Here is a 21,510-nt window from a genome sequence, read left to right as displayed (position 1 = left end):
CTTTATTAATTTAATGATAAAATACATATACAGGAAACTACACAGTCACTGCACTAATTATATATGTCACTGACATCTTTCAAACTATTTATTCTATGTATATATCTATTTTTCTCTTTATTCTATAATTTCGGTCCCGCTGTGATTTTACTGTATGCGGCTGATGAATTGTCGGGTTTTCAGGAAGACAGGTGTGTAAAAATTGGATGGCGCTCACATGGTCCGAGTGCTGTGCTATTTTTTTCTCGCACCCGTTGACTGGCAATGGCGAGTCTCGTCCCAAATACACGGCAATACACAGCATGCTGCGATTTTCTTTCTCAGTCCTATTTCCGCTGTGAAAAAAAAATCGCAGATGAGATGTGCCTCATAGAATAACATTGGTCCGAGTGCAATTCGATTTATTGTATTGCACACTTCTGTTTTTCTTGCAGATGAGTATGAGCCCTAATAGTGCATATGGACGTGGGTTGTCGTAATCAAATATCTTATGTATTTGTACCTCTACTTGTGCAGGACAATTTTTAAATTTCTTAAATCATTATACAGTATAGTTGTGATTACATTTAAAATTTACCATATATTCTTTCCTCCAAATGTGCATGTGCCCATTTGGGGTAGAAAGGGGGCAAAGGTCATTGATCTAACTATTCTTTCATGTTTTTGATTTTTCCTTAGGTCACTTAGGCCTTGCTGACATGATGAATCCTGGTGAATCTAAGCTGCCTTCTTCCCTCAAACATGATGGCAAAGAAGATGGGCCACCTCCCCCTGAAACAAAATCAAAGGTATTCTCTTCTGCATGTGGTATTGTTTTTGGTGCCTCGCTATGTGTTTCATATACTCTTCCATTACTTGGTTTATTTTCCCTTTCTCTGTTTAGTTCTCTCCTGCATGTGTTCTTCATCTGTTCCAGGGGGCCTCTATTCATTTAGATGGCCTGGATCTGAAATTTACTAGTTCTAATGGCATCTACCTTTAAAGCAATGGAGTTAATATGAGCTTGGGGATACAAAGCTGGTAGGGTTTGGAAGGGACTTCTGTGCCTGGTTTCTAAACTGCAACCATTTTCCCTTCTTGCCTTCAGTTTAAGCTTCTGTTGTTGGCTGTCTAAACGGCACCATAGGCATATTTAATAATTTGCTTTTTTCCCTTCAAACATAAGGCAAACAGCTTTTATTTTATTTTCATTGACGGGGCAATCCATTCTTAAGCATTTCATGTTTGCTTGGAGAGTAAGCATGGTGGCTTAGTAACATTAGCCAAGCATCTAAGAACTTGCCAAATTACGCACTAATTGCTAGCCAGTGAATTAACAATCTTGAATTCATGCATCTTATATGCTTGTCTTTTTACCTCTCCTGTTTTCCATACATACAACATTTTTGCATTACCAGTTGATCTATTTCTTTTTGGTAATGTCTGCCCTGCTCTTGTCAATTTTGTTTGTATTCTACAGGATAGCTACAGTTCACAGGGTATATCTCAGCCCCCAACCCCAGGCAACCTGCCAGTCCCTTCCCCACTGTCCCCAAGCTCCGCTAGCATCTCCTCCTTTCATGGAGATGAAAGTGATAGCATTAACAGCCCCGGCTGGCCAAAGACTCCGTCAAGCCCTGTAAGTGGCCCTGTTTTGTTATTTTTATATTTGCAAATAATTGAAATTATTGTCAGTTTATTTTACCTACCTTTTTGATGTGTTTAAATTTTTTTTACTCGTGTACAGTACTTTTTGTGTCAACTCAGGAGTTAATGAGTACAACAAATCGGAGGGGGGCTTTTTTCAAAGCAGTATAATAAAGATGACCTGCCACTAATACTGACCTCTAGAGATCGTGAATGAGAGAAAAGTAGTTTAGTGGTTGATTTTGTGGCTAAATGAATTTTCCTTGGAAAATATTAATTTCTTGAAAAAGATCAATGTTATTTGTCAACAAGTTTTGAGACAGCACTGGTCACTTCATTAGAACCGTCTTCATAAGAGCTTAGCGTGCTGAAAGTTTTGCATACTCCCTTGTATATTATGCTTGTCATGGATTTACCGCAACATAAAGGAGTCAGAAGACCGCGCTGTCTGATTTCTCCTACTCCTGCACTGACTAGAAGCACTTCTTCTTCATATTAATTGGTGCAGGTTTCTTCTAGCAGTGCAGGGGTTAATCTGCACAGTTGTGAGCTCCTGGGAGCTTACCTGCATTAAGGCTCTCAGTTGTTCACTGTTGGCCACTCCCCACTCCTATATATACTGGACTCTGGCAAGCAGTCATTGCCAGAGCTAGCTTCATTGCTGCATGGTTCAGGAGTTTGGTGGAGAGTTGTTTGAGAAGGCGTTTGGTGGATTTATCTGAGACTGTTGCTTGGTTTTTGTTGTGTGCCAATCTCCTCAGTATTTTCCTTTGTTCATATTATCTTGTTAGTCTGGTTGGTATATTGTCATACACCACTACTCTTTTTCCTGGGTGTGGGGAGGGAACAGAGTGAGGGCGGATTCAGGAGCTCAGCAAGGAATGTGGCCCCTGTGTATTCACCTTCAGTAATAATCAAGGGAACACAGATAGCTAGGGCGCCCCCTAGCATTCGTGACAGGGAAGGAGCCGCTGGTCCGAGATGCCAGACAACAGAGTCGTGATAATGCTGTGATGAAGGGACCAGTGTTTTCTCAAAAGTTGATCTTTTACAAGAAAAATTTGTGTACCCACAGCACCAACCACCAAGCTTTTTTTCTCTCATACACTATCTTCATATATTTATGGTCCTATGAGTCTGGGGAAGCAGTAGCTTTAGTGGAGTTGTCTTGTTACAAGCACATGTAAGTGTTGTATCCTGAATTCAACAATGCAAGTTGAGAAAATCTAACCTCGGATGTCACCATAATGAAAACTCTTTTTTCAGGGTTATATTTGTAGTACTACAAGATTGCTGTGTAAAGTGTATTTTTTCTTCTTTTTAAAACACCGCTCTGTTAGATTAATCCTGTAATGTCATTTTTAGTAAATAAGTAAATACTTGTATTCCCCATGAAATAACATTTCTCGCTCATCATTCCAATAACTCTATGCTATTTGAATCCTTTTTAATTTCATATGAAAATGGTAACACCCAGTTGTCAATGTATTCATAGACTGACAATGGGGAATAACAGGGGAACGGCATAATGTAAAGAATATAAAGTTCCTAGAAAAGATACTCTGGAATAGTTTTTTTTAATGGGAAACACCATTATTTAATAAAGCAGACCAGGTGCTTTATGACTGATATCAGTGGAGATTGGATAACAACCTAAATTTAACACACTATCATCGATCATTCGTGGAACACTAGTTTTCACCATAGTAGACTTTAATTTGTGTAACTAACCAGAAGGGTAGTAGATTAATAAGTGTAGCACATTTCTGGATGAGATTTAGCTTTGTGCTGTGTTTGACATTTTTTAAAGGGAATCCGTCACCCCTTGGGACGCTTTGAAGCTATTACTATGGGCATACAGGTGATAGAATCGTTAAAATAATCTTACCTGTATGCCTCAAAACTGCGGTCTGTTGCTGAGAAATAGACTTTTAATCTTTTATATTAATTAGTTCTTCCAGCCTCCGGGGCATGCGGTGCCTGGAAGAAAACTTGGCCTTCGTTGTTGATTTGCGTACCAACCCCCTCCCCTGCATGTCACACTGCCATGTGACGTGCAGTTGTGGCGCCACAATCCCGCACCTGAGCCGTGCACTCGCGGGCTTATGTGTACCTTTTCCGCTCTGCTATGGGCAGTGTCTTCATTATTGATCTGCGCCGGCGAGTCACTGCTACTGAAGTATCAGTATCTCGCCTGTGCAGAAGAACGGTGAAGACTAGTTAAAGAGAACCTGTCACATCTGATAATGCTAATAACTTGCAGATATAGGGATAATCTGCAGGTTAATAGCATTATGAAGGTGTCCGGCCACTATACGGAGTTGTGTGGCTCCCAGGAGAAAATGAACTTTAGTCTCCCCAGGAGCCGCTGGTGTGCTGGGGCTCATTCAGACACCTCTTGGTATACTATTAGCGCCAGCTGTAGCCCGCCTCGACTGACAGCCAACTCTGCACTGATGCACTGCTGTCAATCAAGTGCTGGTGTGTGCTTACAGCTACTGCGCTTACTGTTGTGAACGGTGACTATAGCTGTGCTGGCATGTGTGTATGACTGGAAGCCAACAGCTCTCGGGAAGAACAAACTTCATTTTTTCCTGGGTACTGCACTTTCAGCACACCAGCCAGGCATCTTCGTAATGCTATTAAAGGGAATCTGTCAGTAGGGATCAACCCATGTAGTTCACAGAAAGCTGAATAAAATTATACCTTGATGTCTGGAATCTGATGCCTTAATCCAGAGAAATCCACATGTTTCTTATATGTAAACGAGCTGTTCAGGGCTATTGGCCAAACATAGATCTCCCTGAGAATCTGTCTCCAGAGCTTATTTTAAAGGGAGTCGGTCACCAGGTTTTGCTACTCCAACTGTGAGCAGCATAATGTAGAGGCAGAGACTCTGATTGCAGCCATGTGTTATTTTCTGGTTTGCATGCTGACATTTGGATAGAAATACTGTTATATCTACTGCAGAGCTACCAGTTCTCTCAATACTGAGCACTGTTTACCCAGACACACTGATGAGCAGCTTTCTGCCTACGTACAATGTACACAAAGCTGCCAATCAGTGGTAGGGGTGGGGTTATCCAGAACGCATGAATAAACGACTCCCTGGCAGCAAGTCCTCTAGTGATAACCCCTGATGATAGAACATGGATTTTATCAAAACTACAGCAAACAGCTGAGTAAGCGATACATCTTTGGAATAAGAGTTTCTATCTCTGCATTATGTTGCTCTCAGATTATGTGGCAAAAACGTTGTGACAGGTTTCCTTTAAATGAAATGGGGCATTACCAGTGAGGCATTTAATAACTGACACTTTAATCTCATGCTGACACACAGCCCTGCTGTATAACACTGTGATTAGACAGTTCAATTCTGTTGTAATAACACATTTTCACTGCATGTTTCCTCTCCGCTTCCATGTCATGAGGGGAGAGGGCAGAGCTGACATCACTGCAAATGTGTTTACAATGACATAAGGTTAAACTCTGCTGTACTCTGTTAGTTGTAATCAGGCACAGCTCTGAAGCTGAGCTGACAGCTGTATGAGAGGACAAATGTTTGGAATGAGACAAAGTTCACTTTTGCTGTACTGGATTAGCTCTGTTCTCACTGCAGAGCTGTGTGTGATTATGAAAACAAAGTGTCAGTCATTATATATCACACTGGTAACGCCCCATTCATTTAATATAACCTCAGGAGACAGATTCTCATACAGATCTGTGTCCAGCTGCTATTTCTTAACAGTCCTTTTACATATGAATAAAATGTGGCTTCATCTGGAATAAGACCTGAAATTTCAGATATCAAGGTATCATTTTATTCAGCTTTCTATGACCTGCATGCTCATACACAGTACCTTGAAAAAGGATTCATTCCATTTGAAAGTTTCCATGTTTTTTCACATTACACCCACAAACTTAAATGTATGTTATTGGAATTTTATATGATATGACAATACAAAGTAGCAAGTATTTGTGAAGTTTAAAGGTAATGATACATAGTTTTCCAATTTTTTTTAAAGTATAAATCTGAAAATTGTAATGTGCATTTGTATTCAGTCCCCTTGCTGTCTGATACCCCTAAATAAAATCCTGAATGATCAGCTCCTTCAAAAGTAACATAATAAGTAAATTGTGAGCAATTTATTCTCAGTGTAACTGGAGCTGTTTTGTAAAGGCCTCAGAGGTTTGTTTGAACACATTAGAGATCAAACAGCATCATGAAAACCAAGGAACACACTAGACAGGTCGGGGATAAAGTTGTGGAGAAGGGTAAAGCAGGGTTAGGTTATATAAAAATAAATAGCCCAAGATCTAAACATCTCATTGAGCACTATTCAATTCATCATCCAAAAATGGAAGGAGTATGGCACATCTGCAAACCTACCAAGACATGGCCGTCCACCTTAACTGACATCCCAAACAAGAGCGCTAATTAAAGAAGCAGCCATGAGACCCATGGTCACTCTAGAGGAGCAGCAGAAATCTACAGCTCACGTGGGAGAATCTGCCCACAGGAGAACTATTGGTCGTATACTCCACAAATTTGGCCTTTATAGAAGAGTGGGAAGAAGAAAGCCATATTTAAAGCAAGCCATAAGAAGTTCTGTTTGCCGCTTGCAAAGACCCAAGTATGGGGATACAGCTTGCATGTGGAAGAAGGTGCTCTGGTCAGATGTGACCAAAGTTGAACTTTTTGGGCTAAATGCAAAATGCTATGTATAGCGGAAATCTAACACTACACAGCACCCTGAAAACACCATGCCACCGTCAAGCGTGGTGGCAGAATCATGCTGTAGGGGTGCTTTTCTTCAGCAGGGACAGGGAAGCTGGTCAGAGTTGATGGGAAGATGGATGGGGCCAAATACAGGGCAATCCTGGAGGAAAACATTTTAAAGGCTGCAAAAGACTTGAGACTGGGACATACAGTAGGTTCGCATTCCAGCAGGACAACAATTCTACACACTGCCAGAGCTGCAATGGAATGGTTTACATCAACGCATATTTGTGTGTTTGAATGGCCCAGTCAAAGTCCAGACTTAAATCCCATTGAGAATCTGTGGAAAGACTTGAAAATTGCTGTTGACTGATGCTCTCCATGCAATCTCACTGAGCTAGAGCTATTTTGCAAAGAAAAATGGGCAAAAACTTCTGCCTCTAGATGTTCAAAGCTGGTAGAGACATATCCCAAAAGACTTGTAGCTGTCTGAATACAAATGTATGTCACAATTTTCAGATTTCTATTTTTAACATATTTAGAAAACCATATATCATTTCCTTTACACTTCACGCATACTTGCTACTTTGTGTAGGGATATCATATAAAATCATAATAAAATACATTTAAGTTTATGGGTGTAATGTGAAAAAATTTGGAAAAGTTCAAGGGGTATGTATATTTTTTCAAGGCACTGTAGATGTCTTAGAAGGGTTGATCCTTCTGACAGATTCCCTTTAACCTGCAGTTTAACCCTCTATCTGCCGGCTAATAGCGTTAGCCGGTTCCCTTTCATGTTGAATTTTTAGCAAAGCAGAGCGAATAAGTGAGTGTTTTTCTTTTCTTCCATATATCTATTTTTTTTTAAATTGGTCCAAAGAGCCGATTGATGCTAGATCAAAGTCAACTTATGCAAATGTTTACATCACCACATCATGTAATTAAATATACATGCTGGAGCTGGAACAAAGAATCTCTCAATCCTCCTGAAGTCTTAAGCAAAGGAATCCTAGAAGCTCAATCCTTACTCCTTGCACTGAAGAGAAGCTATACCCGTTTCTGTATTTTCCATGACCAACCCAATGGCTTTTATTCTTATTCCTGGCCATCCCCTATCCTTGTTACTCTGTGACATATTTGAAAGCACAAGACTGCTTTAGTTTGAGAAGCCAGAGAATGATGAAACGAGTAAAGTCAGTGAATTTCTTGAGTTAAAGGTGCATTTCTCAATATCAGAAATGGTTAAAATTGCAAAGTGCTTGTAAAAACAAGCAACTTTGCAATTTACATCTCATTAAAAATCCTCTCTGTTCTCAAGAACAGAGGGATTTTTAATTCTCTTGTGTACTGCTTGTTGCCTAGGTCACCGGCGACAGCTGCCGCCACGCAGTGTTCTAATGATTACTGTCTGTCAATAAAATGTAACACCTGAATATAGATAATACAGGATCACACCATTCACAAAAGGTGCCGGCCACAGTTCACCAACTGCCTCGCCCTTCAGTTACCTCTGCACCCCTCACAAAGCATGCTTAGAAAACTTCTCTGTAGAAGTCAATGAGCAATCTCTAGTCTGCATCTTCCCATGTCCATGTGGCTGCTGGACTACATGGCTCCGAATGCTGTGTTAACAGCAGCTCAAGAAGAATTGCCATCACCATCATGTATAGAATGACAAAAATCTACTATCAGAAAAACTGATTAGAAAAAATAATTAAGTGGTTATATGGTTTATGGCTTTAATTGGGAAAAAATATTGGCAATACATTGCCTTTATGGAGATGCATATCATAAACTTCCTAGGACAAGTGAAGACTGGAAGGATATTATCCATTGTTGCTGCATTTAGGGAACTAGATAGCAGTGCGAAATAGGGTTAAAATGACAAGTAGCTTTTTTGTTTGATATATTATGAATGTATGGATTTAATTTTACAGGTACTTGCTTTACTCTGTCTAAAGTGAAAGCAGTGGAACAAACCAAATTATAGGATTGTATAAGTCTTTGTAAAGTCAAAAGTTTGGACACGCCAAAAAAAGTATGTTTTTTATGTACTTAAAACGAACGTGTCACATTGAAAGTGTAGTCCAATCTGGAAGTAGCATACCAGCTAGAAATACATTTTTGTCAGAAAAAAATTCTGTGTAACCACCAATGTTTTATCCATTGTAATATCTGCTCAATCTGGGTTTTTCAGTCAAGTGGGTGGTCATACTTATAGACCGTTATCTCTATAGCAAACTTATAATTGGAAGGCTGTCAATAAGCTTGACAAACCACTCTCTTAACCGAAAAGCCCAAAATGAGCAGAAAATTAAAAGAATAAAACACAGGTTGTACTGATTTCCCCCCCTACCACAAAACTATGTATTATATGCTCAGCTCCATGCTACTCGCCAATTGGACTGCATTTTCAATGTGACTGGTTCCCTTTAAAAGCTTAAAATGAACAGAGAAAGAGGGGGACACCCCCCAACTTCGAAACGCGTTGAGAATAAACCGCATGATCTGATCTCTCACTATGTCCACTGGAATTCTTGAATCTAGCACAGCAACGCACACTATTACTCCTATCCTCCTACCAAAATGAACAGAGAAGCAAACATAAATTTGTGGGGGGACTTCTACCCTTGTCTTTCCCAACCATTGTCAGGAGGAGATGATTCAGGTGTTGGTTGTGCATGGGCCATACCAATGCATTTAAAGTCTATGGCATGCCGAAAATAGCTGAGCTCAGCTTTGCTCTCTGCTATGTTCATATCTTCATTGAATTAGAATTGAGTGGCTAAGTACATACATAACCAACTACTCCATTCCCCTCCTCCTGGCGGCAGACATGAGAACCACTTAAAAGCTGTATGCACAAGTACCCTGTTCATTCAACTGATGGGGAATACCAGTGGCGGTACTTAAACCCATCCATACTGAAATACCCCTTCAATGAAAAAAGTAATTTTTTCTAATAGCAGCCTGGTCAGGTCTTTCCCTATATGAAGGCAGTATAAAAAAAAATTGTGGGGTGCAGAAATTGGAGATACATTCTAGAATTATTTTATTTGGTATTTTCCAGTAAAAAAAAATGTGTAAATGCTTTCAAGAGTCTTCCTCCACCCACACAGAGTGATTGACATATTCTCTTACGAGCTTTAAGGTAGGAAAACTTTCAAACATTGTGTGGGTGGGTGAATCAGTACTAAATGATTTTCTCTACAAATCCTGGCAGTATTATCACAGATTTTTTCAAATAAAAAAAAATCCAGTAGTACAGGTGAAAATAAGAAACCTTGTAATATATCTTAGTATAGAAATCTGCTTCTTCTCTTGGACTGATCATTCAGTCTCAAAATTTTGAGTTAACAGTGTCTTCAGTGACTACAGAGAGAGCTGTAACTATTGTTTCTGAAGAACTTGCAGAATGTCTGTCTCCCTTTTGCGCCCACCCACTATCCATAGAATTTTAAAAGCACAAACTGTCATCTCCTATTTCAGTAATGTGAAAATTGGCCTTCTATAAATACAGATTTTTATCATTAATTGAGAGTGAAAGCTCAATCCAGGGAAGGAAAAAAGCAAATCATTCTAATATATTTCGTAGTTGCCTTTTTTTACATTTCTATTGATATATGAAATAAAAATTAAAACTATGGTTACTCTAAGTTCTAAAATGAAACTGAACTTCTTAGAAATCCGACTACTATCTGATCTGGTTACTATGTGAACAGTTGTTTCGTGTTTAAAGGGAATCTGTCACCAGAAAAAACGCTATTAACCTTCAGATATGTTGTTAATCTGCAGGTTAATAGTGTTACTAACCCGCCTGCATGCAGCCGAATGCTGCAGGGAGAAAATTACCTTTATTCTCCCCAGCAGAGCGTTCAGGTTTCAGTAACGGGGGGGGTGCTGGCGCTGGTTCAGTCACCGCTCTGGGTGTACAGAGCAGCGGCTGTAACCGTGCCCCCAGCCGTGACTGACAACCAGCCCCAATACAGTTCAAGTGTCGCAGCGAATGAGCTTCCTGGCCCCCATTGATTCAACAAACGATACTTTAATACTTTATAGAACAAAAAAATGCCTGTAATGGCTCAATACAGCTGTTAAAAAACTATATTATACTCTGTGTACTTAAACTCTTTAAAAAAAATAAGTAAAATATCAGATACCCATGCGGGGGCACTGACTGATTGCTTTTATACCAATTAGACCGCCAGAGATTTTTTTTTTACCATTTCAAATATGAGTCATTAATGTATTTTCCTACATGTCTGCAAATACTTGTTTGCAAATATTTTGGTATGATGGTTACAAAAAAGAAAGATTAAATTTAAGAAACAGGCTCTGAGATTTTAGTTTGGGTTTGCAGAGAATCATAGCTTTTAAAATGGCACAGAAGCTGCGAATTTGTAAGTGTCAATTATTCACCAGTAACAGTATTTTTTTTTCATTTTATGTTAGGAATAATCACTTTTATATTTCTCTACTACAGAGTGTTAGAGGATGTGTCATCAGAAAAACAATCTATTGTTTAAATCAGGTTTTCTATTCAATGTTTTGTTTTGTTTTTTAAAAAAACATTTTGTAATCTTTTTCTATTTTCTATATCACTAAGTAAAAATTAAAAAAAAAAGACAAAAATAAAAAACAAGAAATATTACAATTCTCAAAATGGCCAGTAGGACTATTTTTAGGGCCATACTTATGTACAGATCACTTTTCAGTGTCTTATTATCATCACAGACAGAATTACAATGAATAAAAACACCTGTATACAGCGTTGAACTGAGGTGTCTGGGGCCCACAGGGGGAATTGACCCTAGGGGCCCACCCTACAGCTATATGCAAATACCTGTTAGCCGTTATCCCTGTTATAGTGGAGCATCGACTGCAAATCACAGGCAGTTCCTGCACATCTACTGTGCGCCACTATAACTGGGATGTACAATTAAGGTAATTTGCATTAAAGGGTTCTTTGGTTAAACAAGTTATCACTGATCCATGGGCTCTACAGGATCAGTGGTAACTTATTGATCATTTGGGTCCGACCATTGGAAAATGCACTTATCGGAAGATTGTGGAACTTTTATCCCTGACAGGACACTTACCCCATTTTAAAATCCAGTGGCAGGTGGGATGTCTGACCGCAGCTCCATTCATTCTCTTGGGGGCTTCCTAAAAAGAGCAGTGCTCACAGCCTCTGAGGGAATGAGTGGTCGAGTCGCACATGCCGCTTCATTCTAATGGGGAGAAAAGCTCCACATTCTGCCGATCAGTGCAGGTCCGAGCAGTCAGACCCCCACCAGTCAATAAATTATTACTTATCCTCTGGAGAGGTGATTACTTGTTTTCCCCGGAGAATTCCTGTAAGTGGATCTTGTTCCAAGTGTTTAATCTCTAATGGAAATAAAGAATCTTGTCCTATTTAATATCACAGAGAACAAATGATCGCCATACACTACACAATCCACTATAGCAACACAAATAATACCACATACAAGGAACAAATAGCGTGACCAGACCACATATTACCTCCACACAGTGACCGAATAATACCACATACAAGGGAGAACTACTGCCACAAAATGACCAGACCACATATTACCACCACATAGTAACCGAATAATACCATATACTGTACCACGGAGAAATACCTCCACACTGTGACCAGACCACATATTACCAGCATATAGCGACCAAATAATTCCACATACAAGGGAGTAATACTGCCACATCATGACTGGACCACCACACAGTGGCAGAATAATACCACATACTGTACAAGGGAGAAATACCGCCACACCGTGACTGGACCACATATTACAACACAGTGACCAAATATTATAATACTGATCATTATTAAAAACCACAATACTAATAACACTGTTATTACCACTGGTTACATTATACACAGGAGCTCCGTATATAGTGTACAGTGAATAGTGTCAGTGTACAGGTAATACAGTGACTCACCAATTACAATATACACAGGAGTGCTGTATAGTGTACAGGTAATACAGGAATCACCAGTGACATTATACACAGGAGTTCTGTATATAGTGTACAGGTAATACATCCACGTCCACTTGACACCCATGCCCCTGGTGCGGGCCCCCCATGCCCCTGGTGCGGTCCCCATGTCCCTGATGCTGGCCCTCATGTCCCTATCCAACATGGGCATGTTAACAGGGCTACCGGCCTATCCGAGGCCGGCGTCTGACGTCAGTGCACTTGTCGAGGTCACTCTCATGCACCACCTGCAACAGGTGCACGTCAGACGCCGGCCCATGTTAGGTTTGTGTCCATGTTAATTATTGCGGTGCAGACTTTGTACACTGCAATACATTTCAACTGAATAAGCGTCCCTGGACACACATTCAGTTGAAACCAGTGGGCCCCCTCTATTTCCTGCTCGGGGGCTAACCGAGGACCCAAGCCCACCGGAGAATCGTGCAGTGTCTCGGTTCTGCAGTCCGACCCTGCCTGTATATACAGTAGACAACATCAGATCCACCATTCACAATTTATGTTACAGCTCAACTCCTCTCTCTCCCTTCATACCAGATTATGACACGCCAAGTTTATATTTCTATAGAAATAAAGTCTGAGTCAGTCTATTGCTTCTAATGTCTAGAACAGGAAGTAGGCGTCTAATATTTGGCCTAGTAGCTATTTTGAAAATTGCAATATTTTTTTAAAGAAGATTTAAAAAAAAAAAAATATTTAACATAAATACATTAAGCATAAAAACCTGATTTAAACAACAAGTCATATTCTGCTGAGACATACCCTGTTGAAACATATCTGCTCCATCATTTAGAGTTGATGTGAATTTTGTGTGCTCATGAGAGAAAAAAACTCTATATTTCTACAGAATAATTATTATAAGTCTCCTCACCTTGAAATGCTTAACATGTCACTCTCCACATGGAGAAACATTACTCCTTAGGTACTTGTCTGACGCCTCTCACCCAGCCAAAGCAGATCTCACACTTTGTGTTTCGGGGTACTGCCCCCCCCCCGTGCAGTGTCTGCACATGTGAGATTCTGGTTTGGCTTTTATTCTAAGTCATGTGACAAGGCTCGTTAAAGGGTCGATATTGACTTTTAGGATTGCTACTTTCCTATAGGTGGCACTCGAGTTCTAGTTCTCTTCCTCTCTGAAGAGACAATTTACAGAATAACTGAACACCTGTCTGTGTCTGTATGTATGGTTCATTCGAGGGTAGCAATGTGGTAGCAATGTGCATGTTAATGAGTCATGAACTACATGCGCCATTACTAGTAACCTTCACTTTTAAATACCTGCAGGTTTGGAAATCTGTTATATGTTTGTACGATTTGGTGATTTGCAATGTTCTTACTCTTCCTAACCAATACAGAAAGCAAACTCTTCCACTTCCACTGGAGAAAAGATCACAAAGCTGTATGAAATGGGAAGTGAGCCTGAGCGCAAGATTTGGGTAGACCGCTACCTGATCTTTATGGAAGAGAGAGGAACACCAGTTGCAACATTACCTGCAGTGGGAAGAAAACCCCTTGACCTAGTCAGACTTTACTTCTGTGTGAAAGAGATTGGAGGTTTAGCGCAGGTAAGATGCTTATAGCAATGCCATCTATTTTCTTAACACCTGTTGCTTTGCACCAGTGTCCTTTAATATTTAACCCTAAGTACTTTTCATTTATTTTTTATCGCTCATAGTATAAACCTCCCTGACTCAGCACAGGCGTTATGCTGAAAAACACTTTCCTAACAAACAGTATGCAATGTACTTTATATTTGTAGATTAAATAGTGCTTTTAGAGCACGGCAAGTGTAGGTGTATAGCTTTTCTATTCACACTGTAACCTCTGTAACAAGAAATGTGATTTACCGAAAGTTCAGCTCATAATAAAAGCAAACTGCTTGACTTCAGCGCTTCACTGATGTAAAAAGGGCATAGAGCGAGAAAAAGCAGCAAATATGTATGCATAAATGAGCTTTTTCTTCCGTCACTGGTGACACCTTGTTAGACACACACTAATTCACATATAAACACTGCCTGACAAACATATTGTCATGAAGATCCTAACGTCATTTCAACAAGCCAAAGCCAAAAATTAGGAAATGAATGTGATGATCTACACTTGGCATATATTTGGAACATTGGAAATATCGCTTGTTTCCTGGATATTCCTTGAATGTATATCACAAATTTGTGTGTTGATAAAAGCGACGTTACATATTAGACTAAATTAGCCACCATGTCAGATTTTGGGTTATTATGCAATTTTAGCAGCCGCAGAGGTTGCATGGTCAAAGATCGCTCTTTAATGCGTAATGCAGGTGAATGGGGCTGCACTGTTACCCATAAGGTATCATGACCACAAAATGCAAGTCTCAAAAGTCGGAACTAATTGGATTTTTCTGTGACTTACTTGTTGCAGTTGTCATACCTTAGGGATTGCAATGAAACCTAATTTACCTACCTTACTTTGCTGCAGCCCCTGCCGTTATGTGCAGTGCAGAAACCTACACCACATATTGGTATTAGTCATAGGGACTATTAACTAGTGATGAGAGAATATGTTTGAAATCCGATTTCCAAACTTAAGTTCAACACGAATGTGGCACATACGGATTCGTGATCGGAAAGGCGAGCAAAATTTGTTAAATTCGGGAAAATCGGTAACGTTCGTCAAATTTCCGTGGTTACGTGATTGCGGGTCAACTACAGCGTTAACAGTTTTGCTAGCATAGTGCTTGTGTATGATGAGTGGGGGGGCTGGTGATAGCTCAGAACCGGTCAGATCGGCGGCACGCTGTGTTTTTTTTTCCTGTAGGCAGTAACTTTAAGTCAAAAAAGCGCGGCTAGCCAATCAAAGCGCAGGAAGCATCCACAGTGTCCCAGACACAAGGGCTTCTGCAATTGGCTGCTGAAATCACCTGTCCTCTCTATATAAAAACCAGCCATGTTCCCTCAGCACCATTTTATGCATGTCACTCATGTTAGATGCTGCTCCTGCACCCAGCTCCTGTGTAATGAGAGCTATTAGCTAGATAGATGGGCGCTTCTGTGGAAGTCAGATAGTGTAGATAAGTCCTCTGCTATGTACCTGTTTAATCGACCTTGCAGCACTTTTTTTTTGTTTTTGTGCAATTACTGAGATTCTGGCCGAAAGAGCAGGGTCTACGGCATAGAACAGCGTTGTGCATCGGTTGTACTGTCTGTGCCCCATGCAGACCTGCAATCCATTTTTGCACTTGCTAATGTGATAAAGCAAGCCCTTGTAGGCCACTTTTTGATTTTGTGGGGTTGAAATTCAGCTATCTGCAGAACTTGTCAGGGCAGAGCTTCTGAGTGCAGAGCACAAAAAACTTTTTTTTTTCATTTGCTAATGTAATAGTGCAAGCTGTGTTAGCCCAGTTTGTCATTTTTTGGTGGATGAACTTCAGCTGTATGCACAGTAAAAAAAATATTTTTTTCTGTTGCTAGGCAGTCCACAAAAGATTTTTTTTTTGTGTGGCAAACGTGATACAGTCTGCTAAAAGCCACCTACTATCTTAGTGGCAGTGAACCTCAACTGTTTTCAGAGTAAAAAAATGATTTTTTAGCTTGCTAGGCAGAGTCCACAAAAGATTTTTTTTGTGTGGCAAACGTCATACACTGTGCTTTACGTCAGCTACTACATTAGTGGGGGTGAACTTCAGCTGTTTTCAGAGTAAAAAAAATAATTTTTTTGTCTTGCTAGCCACAGTCCAAAAAATATTTTTTTTCTGCTATAAGCTACCTAGTCCTTTTAGTGGTGGTGAAATTCAGCTGTATTCAGGGCTTGTGCAGAGTCAAAAAAATCAATTTTTTTCTGTTGCTAACATTATACAGCAGGCTAGATCTGAGTTTGAAATCGTTTGGAGAATATCTCCTATGCTATACAGGCGTCATCCACAGTTAAAAAATACTTAATTCTGTTACTAACATCATACACTAGGGGACATCTCAGGGTGCCAAGGGAGGGTGGTTCACTGTGATCGAGGTGGGTTGGTGATACCAGAAAAACTGTTAGTGAAGGTGTTAGTGAAGGCGAGAAACAAATGGAAGAGGAAGAGGTGATGGGCGAGCAACAGTCAGAACATGAAAAGGATAATCATCCCCTCTCTATTCGTGTTTGGCAGGAGAGAGCGGGGAAAACAAGCATCAGAATTACCCAGCCACCAACACCGCATGGGCTTGAACCTCACGAAAGAGCCCAACATATGAATGCGTTTTTGCTGCACTATCTGCAACATGATCCCACTATAGTTATGATTCAAAATAGTGCTGACTACTGGGTTGCCACTCTGTTAGATCCACGTTATAAGAGTACACTTTGCCAGATGCCCTGGAAAGGGACCCGTGAATGCTGGAGTATCGAAACACGCTTTTATACAAACTTAAGATAGGTTATCCCCAAGCCAGCAGTGAGGCACACAGAGTTCATCGCAACTCTACACTTCCATCCTCCGCCACGTCAATTCGTCAACGCCAAAATATTAGTAGCAGCAGTAGTGTAAGTGGCAGAAGAAATTTCTGAGAGTCCTTTCACACATTTTTTTAGATCAGCTTGTACACCTGCACAACAGAGTACAAGTTTGACACGTGGTGAGCAACTGGAGAGGATGGTGCCCATTTAGGCCCTAATTTATTAAAATGTGAACACTCCTGATTGTGTCTCCATCTATTGGGTTGGCTATACTGGAAGAGGTTTCTGTCTCCATTAAACTACTTTTACTCTGGTGAATTTAATGCCACTTTGCTGGTTTCTGCCATAAATTTTTGGAAATGTGGTGAATCCTGATAGGGTTTCCATCTACTTGGTTGGCTGTAGGGGAAGAGGTGTCATACCTAATTCTACAATTTCTACTGTACTAACATTGATGCCACTTTGGTGGTTTTAGCCCTAATTTTTTGAAATGTTGAGAATGATGATTGGGTCTCCATCTATTGGGTTGGCTGTAGTGGAAGCGGTGTTGGTCCCCATTATACTACTTCTACTCTGGTGAAATTGATGCCACTTTGATGTCTGCCACAAATTTTTGGAAATGTGGAGAATCCTGATTGGGTCTCCATCTATTGGGTTTGACTGTAGTGGAAGAGTTGTCAGTCACCATTATACTAGTTCTACTCTAGTGAAATTAATTCTTTGGTGCAGATATTTTTGTCACAAGATATGAATCGAAATTGGTTTTCTTAGCACCGTGGTATATAAAGTAGGCTATATTTCATCTTTTAATTTTTCGGTGCTGATGTTGTTCTCCATACAAGGGTACACATTAGTAATAAGAGTGCACTAAATGTGCTCAACTTAGTGATTCGGAGGTTTCTCAAAACCTACCCAGATCTGCCAGAGCTGCTTGTGAAAGTGCAACGTGTGTGTGCCCATTTCAGAAAGTCAGCTATAGCTTCCGCCACCCTGGCAGTGCTTCAGCAGCATTTGCTGTTTCCAGCTCACCGACTGTTGTGCGATGTCACCACATGTTGGAAATCAACTTTACAGATATTGGGAAGTATTTGTGAGCAGCAGAGGGCAGTTGTTGAGTACCAGCTTCAACACGCCCATCTGCATTCAGGTCAGCCTCCGCACATAAGAACTGATGAGTGGGCATGGATGTCTGACATCTGTGCCGTCCTCCAAAACTTTGGGGACTCCACCAAGATGGTGAGCAGTGATTACGCCATAATTAGTGTCACCATCCCGTTTCTCTGTCTACTGAAACGCTTGATGCTCACAGTTAAAGAGGAGGCATTGCAGGCGGAGCAAGGAATTGTGCAGCCCAGCCTCATCTCATCTCAATGCGGATTGAGTGATAATGAGGAGGAGCAGGAAGAGGACATGGACAGTCATCCTCTTGTGGAGGACAGAGAAGTCTTGGATGTCTTGATACCCCTCTTTCAGTCTGTGGGAAAGCTGTATGAGTTTCGCTTAATGACCTTCCGTGGCCTAAATCGTGGCTTTGCTTATGCATGTTATTTCTCAAAACACATTGCAGATCAGGCCATTGTCCAACTCTGTAGTGATTAAATTCAAGGCGTAAAGAAAGATCTTTGTCTGCGACTAAGCACCACCGGGAAATGTGAGCTGATGTTAGACAGGCTGCCATTGCTTATGCAACAAGCAGCATTAGAGGACTTCCTGGGAAAAATGACACCCGGAGTAGATACGTTTTCCCTCTATGCCAGTCCTTTCACCGAGCTAAAGAATATGGCTGTGGTGAAATACAACTCTCACCGAGCAGCAGTGTCAGACTGAAGAACGTTTGGCACACCAGAGGATGTAATTCTGAGAGACCACCTTTCTCCCCCACTACAGAGCCCCATAGCAGCTACAAGGTTTGCACTATGAACTCTCCTGAAGGAGAAGCCAGAGTCCACTGGAGGATTCTCCGTTTTTCTGGTGGGCCCATCCAACGCTGCCAAGAAGCATCCCTGGCTAAGAAAAGTGTGTGGGAAGTTTCCCAGACACTCTATGGCTGTTTTTTTTTTACTGTGGACTGGCTCCGTACCATCCTTGGCCACACTCACTTGTCCACATGTTTGTGATTAGGCGGTCCTTCCCAGTAAGTGCATCGGCAGGGCACGGGTAATGTTCTGGGACCTGTGCTTGTGGAAGGCGGAGACGACATCGGGACAAAGTGGCGGCTCGGGACCGAGTATGGATACTCGGCCGCCATAAGATTGTGGACAGCTTCCGCCTCCATGAGGCTAAAAGGCCACATTTCAAGTGCAAGCAGCTGTCAAAAATTTGGCAGTAAAGTATTGCAACCTGTGGGTGGGTGAGTTGCTGGCTGGCTGCATACTTGCGCTTGCATTCCAAGGAATGGGGTAGGGACAACTGAATGCTGCACTGGGACAAGGACGTGGACGGTGATTGTTGCAAGTCTGCAACGACAGGTGCATGGCGGGAGGCATCTTCGCATGCGCCAAGGATCACTTATGATGGGCACACTTTTAGGCTGTGACCTGGGAGTCAGAAATGCTTCCAGAGGTCTTCTCCATGCTGTTCCCATGTCTTTTCAGCACTGTATGCATGTATCTGATGATGTGTCACACACCACCTGGCCAGATAAGGTTGTAAAATGTTAAAATTACATTTCCCAGTGAATGCATTTGTCTTTGTTGAAAGCAATGCAAAAGTGCAAAAACGCATCAAAAACGCTATGTGTGAACATAGCCCAAGGTGTGGAGGAGTATTTTTGATTTTGGTTATTTATTTTGCCTTATGTACAAGTTATTACCCTGGAAAGGATGTTCCTTAACATATTTCCCAGGAAAATCCATTTTGGTTTCTTTTTTGTATGTTTTATTGTGAGTCCGTAAAAGTGGGGTAATACTCTGACAACGTTGTTGACAGCAGTGTACTGTGAAGGTGGGGATGACACCGGGAGAAATAGTGGTGGCTGGGGACCAAGTATGGAGATCCGGCCACCGCCATGAGGTTGTGAAAAGCTTCCGCCTCCACGGGCTAAAAGGCAACATTTCAAGTGGAAGCAGCTGTCCAGAAATGTGGCAGTTTAGTATTGCGGCCTGTGGGTGGGTGGCTGCATACTTGAGCTTGCATTCCAAGTAACAGAAAACTAAGGAGATGGATAGCCTCATCATGATCACAACCTGAAAGGTTTGCTCTATGAACTCTCCTGATGGAGAAGCCAAGGCCCATCGGAGGATTCTCCGGTTCTCTGGTGGGCCCGTCCAACCCTGCCGAGAAGGAGCCCTGGCTAAGAAAAGTCTGTGTGAAGGTTCCCGGACACTCTATGGCTGCTTTTTTACTGTGGACTGGCTCCAGCAATCCATAAGATTGCAATCTATAACATCCCTTCACTGGCTCCTAATTGCCCAGCGTATCCAGTTCCAACTACTAACACTGATGTACAAAGCCATCCATAACCTTTCTTCTCCATACATCTCTGAATTAATCTCCCAATATATTCCCTTACCAACTCTCCGGTCCTCACAAGACCTCCTTTCTACGCTTATTTGTTCCTCAGCCAATCACCTCCAATACTTCTACCAAATATCCCCCATCTTCTGGAATTCTGTCCCTCAACACGTCCGATTAGCCACCACATTGGGATCCTTCAGACACAACCTGAAAGCCCATCTCTTCAAGACAGCCTACAGCCTGCCATTGCCTCACTGCCACCTCTCTTCAATACCACCGGAGCTAATGCAACTCCACAACCTACTGTCTCCTTCCCCACCATCCTGTAGAATGTAAGGCCACAAGTGCAGAGTCTATAAGACTTAAGATGCAATATGGCCCAGTTATGTTCTCCCTCTAACAAACAGGTCATTCTGGAGAAACTTGCATCTACTGCCACTCAGTGTATTCAGCTCCTGAGAAACTAATGTTTGCTCAGCCAGTCTACCAAATAAAAATCCTGAGGTACATAAATTGTGGATGGCTTTGCTTCTGGTACTTGGGTGCTAATACCAAACCGTGGCGTGCCATTCACTGGATATTCCAGGCTGGTTGGAGATCAGCTCATTTCTACAGAAAAGTACCAGCAAGCTAAGGAGATGGTGCCCTCTATCATCATGAAAGAATTTGCTCGTTGTCTAGTAGTCTTGCTTTTATACTAAAGACCCTTCTCATTTTTATATTTTAAGTGAGCACGCTGAGACCGTGGTTTCTGCAGCAGCGCATCCAGGCCAGGATAGTGGCAGAGAAATTGCTGTACCATCAGTTTGAGGATGCGAGCCATGCAAGGCACATGTCTGAGGTTGCCCCATTGTAGGGCCGCCACCAGGTTTGCACCGTTATTGCACATGGCTTTCCCTTGCTCCAGATTCAGTGGAGACAGCCATTGCTCAAACTTGGCCTGGAGAGCTGTCCACAACTCTTCAGCTGTATGACTGCGATCTCCAAGGCATATTAATTTTAACACTGCCTGATTGCAGTGAGACCTGGCTGCGCAGTACAGAGTTGGGAGGGACTCGGCACTGTTGGAACGTGTGTCTCATTAAGGCAGAGGTTGAGGGCCAGGTGGAGGCCCTAGAGAAGGTGGAGGATGCAGAAGCACTGGAGGAAGTGTTGGATACAGATCTTTGTCCCGCTAGCCTTGGGGATTCCAACACTTGCTGTCTAGTGACACCTTGGGGTCTAGTGGTTTAGTTCTCCATCCCCTGATGTGTAGTGGTTTAGTTCTCCAACCCTAG

At 41.6% G+C, this 21,510-nt stretch overlaps 1 protein-coding gene across 11 annotated transcripts in view; it reads left to right on the top strand.

Moving 5' to 3' along the window:
• Positions 1–21,510, top strand: part of ARID1B (AT-rich interaction domain 1B) — a 712,135-nt gene that overhangs the window by 560,503 nt on the left and 130,122 nt on the right. For 9 of the 11 annotated variants that reach the window (XM_073672421.1, XM_073672423.1, XM_073672420.1 and 6 more), the window contains 3 exons: positions 679–788; positions 1,460–1,618; positions 13,720–13,929. In XM_073672421.1, the coding sequence (XP_073528522.1) occupies positions 679–788; positions 1,460–1,618; positions 13,720–13,929 (479 nt within the window). The remainder of the gene's footprint in view (positions 1–678; positions 789–1,459; positions 1,619–13,719; positions 13,930–21,510) is intronic. The other 2 variants (XM_073672422.1, XM_073672426.1) reach the window with 1 other exon arrangement.

This window comes from Phyllobates terribilis, unplaced genomic scaffold (genome assembly GCF_046119375.1).
Source record: "Phyllobates terribilis strain yellow unplaced genomic scaffold, ASM4611937v1 Scaffold_3__8_contigs__length_932513732, whole genome shotgun sequence".
In the NCBI taxonomy this organism is placed as follows: Eukaryota; Metazoa; Chordata; class Amphibia; order Anura; family Dendrobatidae; genus Phyllobates; species Phyllobates terribilis.
The sequence above is the reverse complement of the archived record's forward strand: the minus strand, read 5'-3'. Positions and strand labels throughout refer to the sequence as shown.